General features: G+C 39.4%; 1 protein-coding gene across 1 annotated transcript in view; it reads right to left on the bottom strand.

Annotated features, from left to right (window-relative positions):
• The window catches only part of LOC138015153 (TPR and ankyrin repeat-containing protein 1-like), a 44,027-nt gene extending 37,480 nt beyond the window's left edge, over window positions 1-6,547 (bottom strand). The window contains exons 1-4 of the mRNA XM_068862083.1: window positions 6,310-6,547; window positions 4,775-5,027; window positions 2,832-3,062; window positions 1,760-1,990 (exon numbers count right to left, since the gene is read on the bottom strand). Of these exons, the coding sequence (XP_068718184.1) occupies window positions 1,760-1,990; window positions 2,832-3,062; window positions 4,775-5,002 (690 nt within the window). The 5' untranslated portion in view covers window positions 5,003-5,027; window positions 6,310-6,547. The remainder of the gene's footprint in view (window positions 1-1,759; window positions 1,991-2,831; window positions 3,063-4,774; window positions 5,028-6,309) is intronic.
• Between the last annotated feature and the right edge of the window lie 2,477 nt (window positions 6,548-9,024).

Genomic DNA, 9,024 nt, shown 5'->3' with positions numbered 1-9,024 from the left:
GGCTAAGAAATACTCCCGCGGGAAATTTTTTTTGGACCTTCATTCCATTAGCTTCACTTAAATTTCTTATTTTATTGTTAAATAACTACAGCTGATTGAATGAATAAATGAAGCCATTACATTTTTTTAAAATTACAGTGTAATTAAAAAAGGAATAATTAATTTTTTTTTTCATTCTGCTCGTGAAAAATTTCTTTTGGGCTAGTAAAAATGACTTTGCACCCTGAAGAAGTACCTTTACTTTTTATGAATTTTATTCCCACCCTCCCTTCTGAGCTTTTGTTTTCGTCAAGTTTAATAAATTTGGGTTCACCTCTCAGTACACGCCTCGGTTAAGTCTCGCAGAGATTTCCCTAAGCTTCGATGTTTTTTCATGCTATGCCATTTTACGCTCTCTATCTTCCTTTGTGGGAGGCGCGGTGGCCTCATGGTTAGTGCGCTGGACTCCAGATCGAGTGGTTTGGGTTCGAGTCCTGGCCGGGGACATTGTGTTGTGTTCTTGGGCAAGACACTTTACTCTCACGGTGCCTCTCTCCACCCAGGTGTATAAATGGGTACCGGCGAATTTAATGCCGGGGGTAACCCTGCGATGGACTAGCATCCCATCCAGGGGGGAGTGTAAATACTCCTAGTCGCTTCATGCTACAGAAACCGGAGATAAGCGCCGGCCTGATGGGCCTTCTAGGCTCGTAGCAGACTTTAAAAAAATCTTCCTTTGTTCTTGTCCAATCCAACATGTGCCAATGGAGTCAGCTCGTAGTGCTGGGGAGATAAGGATGCTTGAGCTAATTTTACTGCCTACACTCTTTCCATTATAGCACAATGCTGGCCCAAGGTTTAGCTTGTAGTGCTGTGGAGAGTTAGGCTTGTATATCATTATTTGGCATTAAATTTTACCAGCCTACAACTTGTGCGATCCGGCATGGTTCACCTGGTGTGTCGGGGAGACAAGTTCAGGCTTTTAGTCACGCTACGGAAGTCGTCTGTCATGCCGATAGTGGAGTGGTGTTTTCCCCTTTTACACCAACAATGTCTTTTGCGTTTTGTTATTGTAATGTATCTTGAATATATAAATACCCACGGGAACTGTGACATTAACATATTTTAAAGTTTCAAAGGCTTTTTCTGTATTCAAAATCTATTATGTCCACTTTCCAAATACGATTACCGTAAGAATTTTTTATAAAAATCTTGGACGTCACTTACTGGAATGAAGTTAAATAAAAGATGTAGAATTTAGTTGGTGTTTCCTTAAGGATACGTAAACACCGTTTTCAAAGGTTACATGCGTGAAAGCGTGAAGTATAGTGATTATTAGTCTACTATTGGACATTCATTGCAGTCATTCGATCAATAAAAAATTAAGTAATAATATAATATAAATATCTTGGCAGCTAGGGTGGTGACTACAGTAAGTGCGTAAAGGTAATTGCCAGTGAATAAAATCCACTCGCATTGGCGACCACAGCGGTCGCAATATCAAGCACTGCACAAAATTACTCCAGGACCTGAACTACTTTTACCTATTGACCCCAGGGAGGGAGACTTGACAGATTCTACTCTAAGATTGTCCAACCCCAGACAATTATTTTACTCGTCAACTGAGGGTGCCCTAGCACGTTGAGGTGTCAATGGGTTAATTTGGCAGAGATTTTCAGGCAATAAAAAACAGGAATGAAAGCAGTGATGCTCTAGTTCACATCTACATGTACATTGTACACACCACTCCTGCACTAGTACTACCCAACACTGTTCAAACCTGAGATCGTCCTGGCCTGATTTTGTATGCCTCTTTTCCAGCTTCTAATGCTTGTGTATATTGCCGCAGGCAAAAATGACAGGATGCCAAGTAGCTTTGTATTTGCACATGCGCCTCGGTCATCAAAGCTGGAGTGAACTCCTTTGCGAGTCCAAACGACACAATGGCCTTCTTGAAACTTTGGGCTTCATAAAGTTGAATTCCTTGTTCCTTATTTCGTCGACCTTGTTGCTACCACCAAAGAAAAATTCAAATGTTATTTGCAATTATGGAGTGGGCGAAGGAAAGGCATACCAAAAGCAAGAAAAATAGCTGCCTTGTAAAGGAAAGAAAAGACATTTCTGGAAAGAAAAAGGCATAATTTATTGCGAACATTCTAGGGTTCTCTTACCACACAACAAAATCAAACCATATCACCTACATTTGTACACTATTACTACTACTACTACTAATAGAGTGGTTTTCAATTGAGTGTCGAAAGTACTATTATTAGTGAATTACTTTGGTTTTGCATTACTTAACTCAGTGATTGGTTCAAAGTTCTCGCACCATTTTTTCAACCAATCAGAAGTGAAACCAAAAGTACACGCAAAGTAATTTTACTTTTCCGTAAGTTAATTTAATTAATTAATTAACCCTTTCACTCCTGTAAGGGCCACTGAGACTTATAGATTTTACTCTGTCTAACGCCAGACGATTTTTTACTTGTCAATGGGGAACCCCACAAGAGTGAAAGGGTTAAGGTCAATTCAGACAATTGCTAAGATTCCATGTACATACATGTACAATATACCCAACATAATGTAGGTGGGTACCTCTTTATGACAGACACATGTGCCCTAAAATTTGTGGTAGGATACATTAATGCAAATTTTGCATCCTGGTTAAAATAATTTTTTATTGTGCAACAATCAAAAGCACAGTCTATGTCAAATGTTGCCAAAAGTACATGCTTCTTCAGGTTCCCTAGTACTCGCAAGATGTGAGCAAGCTGCCAAGGGAATATTGCAAAATGTTGCTTAAGCACACCAACTTATTAACTGTCATTCTAAAAAATCATTTTGAGATGAACCTTGGAAAGAGCAGCATCTGCTTTCTTGGAACGTGCTATGTCTTCTTGCGCCTCAGCAATCTTTCCCATTCTGTAATTTGCTTCAGCCCTCCAGGCATATGCAGGGGACTGTAAAGTGGTATTTTTTGCAGGGCAATACAGTAAGGAAAAGGAAAGACATTGAACAGCAACTGAGAAGTTTTCCTGTTCCAGGGCTTCAAAGCCTCTTGTAAACCATTTCTCTGCTTGATCCTAACCACAGACAAAGATCATAAAAATAATTATGTGACCAAATTACTATCTGGCAAATTATTAAGCAGATTGGTATTTTCTGAACAGGTACAACCCTTATCATTTACCAACGCCAATATTAAGCCTAACAACTTTTGTTTAAGCCTAAGGTTAGTGTTAATGAATGTTTAGGATTCTTTCTGTATTTCCAGGGAAAACTGATGTCAAAGACTCACTAGCTTAAAATTTTAGCGTGTGAATGCAGCTTATTATGTATGCAAAACGCCTTTAGAAGCCCGAAAGCCCAAAACTCCCGTGCTGCATATTAATTCTGCGGTGGACACATGCATTGCATTCTTAAACTAGTGAGCCTTTGACATCATTAATTTTTCTCCTCGATCCAGCTCTCTCAAGAACTTAAGGTGATTCCTCAGTATTGCACTGCGCATCCTGTACTTCGCATATGGTGTGTCAATACTTATATAAATTGGTCAGATTTGCAACATTGCAAAAATGGACCAAGTGAATCATACACACTGAAACAGTTCTCAAAACATGTGAGAGAAGTTGTGAATGACCCATACTTGTAACTCTTTGCGAATAAGCGCGCATTCCGAGAACATGGCAAATTTTGTTGTTTCGATCTAGAATAATCGAGATAGACAGATACGATAGTGTTTTACTCTCAAACGAGCATGGTGACCTATATTTTTAATTGCATAATTTTGGTGTAAAAAATTATCCCCTTTATATTTGAAGTGCGGGTTATAGATGAAAGATTGAAAGATCGACCTGCTACCAACTGTAGCTCAGTTGGTTGAGCATTACACTGGTTTCACAAAGATCATGGGTTTGAATCCCAAAGAAAAATAAAAACATTAACAAAAAAATTATCAGAAGGAAAAAAGATATAGCTAAAAACATACACAGGGATGTAAATAAGTCGATGAAATAACATGCAAGTTTAATATCAGTACAGGCATCAAAGGGGTAAGATTGGCCCATTAGATCTCTTAAGAGATCTCTTAAGCAAGCATGTTGACTTATCTTTTTTATTGTAGTTCTCAAAAAAGGGATTAGTAGGGAACATTTAGGGACAGTTTCAATTTAATCGTTGGACAACATGTAATTAATATAATTGCATCTGTTGCTGCCAAGAAAATTCTTCTATCCAGCAGTATTAATTTTGAAAACAAAGTTATGAATTCACCGTGTCAAAAGCCTGAACAAGTAGAGATACATGTATGAGCTGTCAAAACATGACAAAGTATGTTATTGCTTTACTCTTGAACAACACTTGGTGTTGATTAGATTTAAACTTTTGTCAGTCATTATACATGGTTGATAAATTAAACTAGATTCAAAGCCTTTTAAATTGGAAGATAAATTGGTCTAAAATGAGCTTGAATCCTGAGGTTAAAATGATAATCAGGTTAACTGAGCAGGTTGACAGAGGTTAACTGATAATCTGCTGAGAGTGTTACTTATACAAGCAGATTTCACTGTCTAACGTCAGACCATTAAACATATCAACAAGGGCCACTTCAGGGGTATAAGGGTTAATTCTATCTGGAAAGAGGGAGAGTTGCAAGGTACAGTACCTACACATGTTCATGACAGCAAGCTTAACAAGAACAATGTTAATAGCTACCCTGCAAAACTTTTTAAAACGAAAGCATTGTTCTTCCATAAGCTGGAATTTGGTATTGAGAAAATTAATGTTCTCCTCTTGCCTTAATGCCTGGAGATACTTCTAAAGCCTTCTTCATGTCAGCACATGCCTCTTCTTGATGCTGTAAGCCCCAGTGGCAATCTGCTCGATCCTTCAATAACTTGCCGACAAGTTTTGGTCTGCCAGCTGGGGTAAGCTGTATTCCTGTGGTAAACAGCATAATTGCATCTTCTAATGCACCGGTTTCCGCTGCAAGAAGTCCTTGATGACCTAACTCAACAGGATCCATGACACAAATTTATCTGTGGAATGAACTGGAGAGTCGACATGACATTGTAGTTAATGGATAAGTTCTGGCGAGTAATAATAAATTGCAAATTTATCTTTGGCAGACTAAAACTCAACTGCCGATTGGTTGGTTCAGTCGGTTGAGCATCGAATTACCATGCAGGAGGATGTGATTTCAACTCCAGCCTGATCGACACCCAGTGTCGTTTAATATGAACTATAAACCATAGCCCATCTTACATTCTTTGTTCACAAACTCATACACACTGTGGGACATTAACTACCCACTCATCATTCAAAAACAACAAGGCATGGAGTTCCTGGGGTTGTGGTCTGGTCTGTTGTTCTATAATAATATTATGGAGGAATCTTTCACTCCCTTCAGCTACTGTAAACCGAGTAACAAGCAGTCTGGCCAAAGTACCCCAAACAGAATAGTCCATTTTACAGTTGTGTGCTTAGTTACCTAGCCTATGAATGAAAGTGAGGCTGGAGTTGACCTTCTTTTGATAAACCTCACTGATTTTCTTATGTAAATTATTACTAGTTAGCATGACAACAACATCATTAACATAAGAAAAGGAGGGAGGTCTGTATCATAACAAGGTCAACACCAGCCTCACTTTCATTTATGGGCCAGGTAACTAAGCACACAACTGTAAAGAGGTCAATTGTAAAGTTCTGATTCACGGAAACTACATACAGTAATTTTAGTGTATTACTTATATACACAACTTCTAAATCAATCCCTGGTTAATTCACACAGCAGGTGGTACAGTCATGAAACTTCATTTTTTTTCTCATCTTATTTTAGTGCAAAGATTAAAATTTAAGGAAATCACAGTTCTGTGACAAATAAATGATGTGAAAAATATTATAATTACCATTTTTCTCAATTCTACATACTTCCAGTTCACAGAATTGGCCACTTTCCTCTTCTGTAACCCCTGTCGTTAACCGTTAAAACACGTGTACTCCATGGTTGTTGACGAAAAAGGTGTCACTGAAAATGACTGAAAGACATTATTTTTCCACCCCAGTCACTTCTTTACGAACTTAATATGAACAGCTTCCTCTCGTACGGATCACCTACCAACATGTGTAAGCTTTAGATTCGACCAGATTAATTTTATACCCTGAAGATTAATTCAAACTTAAGCTTAACACAAATTACCACCTCAAGGGCAAACTTTATCGTTAACAGTTAAGCTTAACTTTTTGCATCTGCAAACGATCGCTTAGACTTCAACTGTTTTTCTCAAATTTAACATTCGTTCGAAGTAAGCATAAGTTATTTTAAAACCTTACCTCAAAAAGGTAGCTTGGCATTTGACGGTACGATAAAGAAAGAACAGCCAGCTGAGAGAAAGCCAGAAATTCTTCATTGAAACGAAAGCTTGAGTTCAGAAATGGACATCAAAACTGTTCGAATTCCAGTCACTATATGTGCCTCTGCTTTCACCACACCACTCTAAATTACAATAACGGGCACAGCTGTTGCTTGCGAAAGCAAACCAGTTTGAAAACTCAGAGCCACATGCAAGCAACAGACAATGACAACTATTGATGACGAGCAGAGAGAACGCGTTATATCACAAATCTGTCACGTACGTCAACCAATCGCAGGATCGCAGGCAGCTTCGGTGGCCAGCAAGGCGCGCACTTTTGAATTAATAAGACGCCTCGTGGCGTTTGCGTGGGAGGCTGGTTGCAAATGTCACTTATCCCTGAAATTTACTGGGAGTCACAAGGGACGTAGTAACAACACTGAGGAAGTTTAAGTGTGATGAGAATGGAACATTTCCTTTGCGTTTTCATCATTAATCTTATTTGAATGTGCTCACATTCAATGAAAGCAATTTTAGTACATTTATTTACGGTGGAAACCGGAAATGAAGGCAAGAGGCGTAATGTCAGTATGGCCCTTCCATCGCGCTTGATCGACAAAAAACAATTTCAAAGGAGGCTTAGGTTGCTAGCTCTTAGAACAGAAACGCTAAATGCTTCCCCCTTTTTTTAATAAGCTTGAAGCAGCGCCAAAGGTTTCGAATAAAGCTTCCTTGGTCCCTGCAGAAAGTGCTACAGTTAAAAGTCTTAAAAGAACTACTTCGGTAAGTATTGATATTTGATCTCGATTATGCACCAGTCAATATAAACATTCCCAGGTTTGAGTCCTATGTCCATACACTTGGGTTGTCCTTTCAAACAAAAATGACCATTTCCCATATCAAGCTTCCAGTCTTCAAAATTCACGATAATAATGAATTCAAGGCAAATTAAAATTTCAGGATAATCGTGAATTCAAGGGCGAGAACGCATTGGGATGGCATGCAAAAAGAGGTTACCCGCGGCCCTTTTCCCTCGTCAAATAACACAAAAATTCTCCGCAAATGCCCTGCTATGTCCTGGCCTGGGGGGGGGGGGGGGGGGGGGAAAGGGGGGTTGCGGGGTTGATTAACCCGTCACCTAACCACTCAACCACCACACCGCCACCTGCTTAGGGACAATATTTTAATCACTATTTGATAATGCTGTATTATCACTTGCCAACAAACAATATTAAACACTACAAAAGGAGTGGTTTCCAACCTTCACGGCAAAGCTAAACATTTTAAATAAAAGCTTAGGCCTATATTATTAATCTAGCTTAGGCCTAATTACTCTTCATCAGCGATATTCTATCGTAAACTTAAATAAATGTTGTTGTTTTTTTTTTTTTTTTAACGAGGCGGTGTCTTGATCTTCGGTGGTACAGCGGAAAGAAGCAGTACTTATAGAGTAGAAACTCCGGGCTTAAATCCAATCCACTGATAAATTTTTCTTAATTTCCTTATTTTCTCTGCTACAACGCGCCCTGCTAAAGGTAACAGTAGGGCGGCTTATACGATAGAAAATAAGCCGCGGCTTATCTCGGCCGAGGGCTTTGGGCTGTGCTTATCTTGGCTGCGGCTTACCTTGGACGTGAAAGTGTTCGTATAAATGTACTCGCGCGTTGTCCGTGGCTTGTTCAAGCCGTGGACGGCTCCTGCGCATGCACTGGCCCAGACGTCCTTTTGGCTCCCGTCCTTTCGCCTGAGAAAAATGGCTTGCGCTTGCAAGGAATCACGTATTACTAAAGAAAAAGATTCAGCGAATAAGCGACTGGAGTGCCCCGGAAGAGAAACAGCTTCTCGCTATTTGTAGTGGTATTGAAATTGCTAAGTTACTTGATAATTGAGTCACTTCAGTCAGTTTTTGCTGCGCGGAGAATGTTTGCCGATGACACCAGTATAACTTTATCTGCAAAAACGGTAGCCGATCTTAAACTAGCAGTGTCTTCTGAACTTAACAATCTTACCTGTTGGCTGAGAGCCAACAAATTAAGTTTAAATGTGGCCAAAACTGAGCTAATGATAATCGGATCTAGGCAGAGATTGAATACCCAATTTGAGGAGATTAATATAAGTATCGATGACAGGACGATCAAGAGAGTTGACCATATTAAATCTCTGGGTCTTACCATTGATGCACACCTCTCTTGGTCTAAACACGTTGACGAGATAAGCAAGAAAATCTCTTCAGCCATTGGTGCATTGAAACGTGTACGACCTTTTATTCCGACGGATGTTGCAGTTCAAATTTATAATGCTTTAATATTACCACATTTTGATTACTGCAGCCCGGTTTGGGATGGTATGAGTGGCTGTTTGAGTGATAAATTACAAAAATTACAAAATCGCGCTGCCAGAGCAATTACTCAATCACCTTTTGATACGAGCTCCAACCTCCTTCTCGCGATGCTTAGGTGGGAGAAGCTGTCTCTTCGTCGTAAAAAGCAGAAAGCTTTAATTATGTATAAAACATTGAATGAACTTGCCCCAGACTATCTTCAATGTCTCTTCACTGAACGCCACGTTAATGATTATAACCTAAGAAATCTTGAAGGAAAGCTTTCGCTGCCCAAGCCAAATACTAATTACTTAAAACAAAGTTTTTGCTACAGCGGGGCCTGTTTGTGGAACAACTTGCCCCAAGATTTAAAAA

This window comes from Montipora capricornis, chromosome 9, assembly GCF_036669925.1.
Source record: "Montipora capricornis isolate CH-2021 chromosome 9, ASM3666992v2, whole genome shotgun sequence".
NCBI lineage: Eukaryota > Metazoa > Cnidaria > Anthozoa > Scleractinia > Acroporidae > Montipora > Montipora capricornis.
This window is presented reverse-complemented; position numbering and strand designations above follow the sequence as displayed.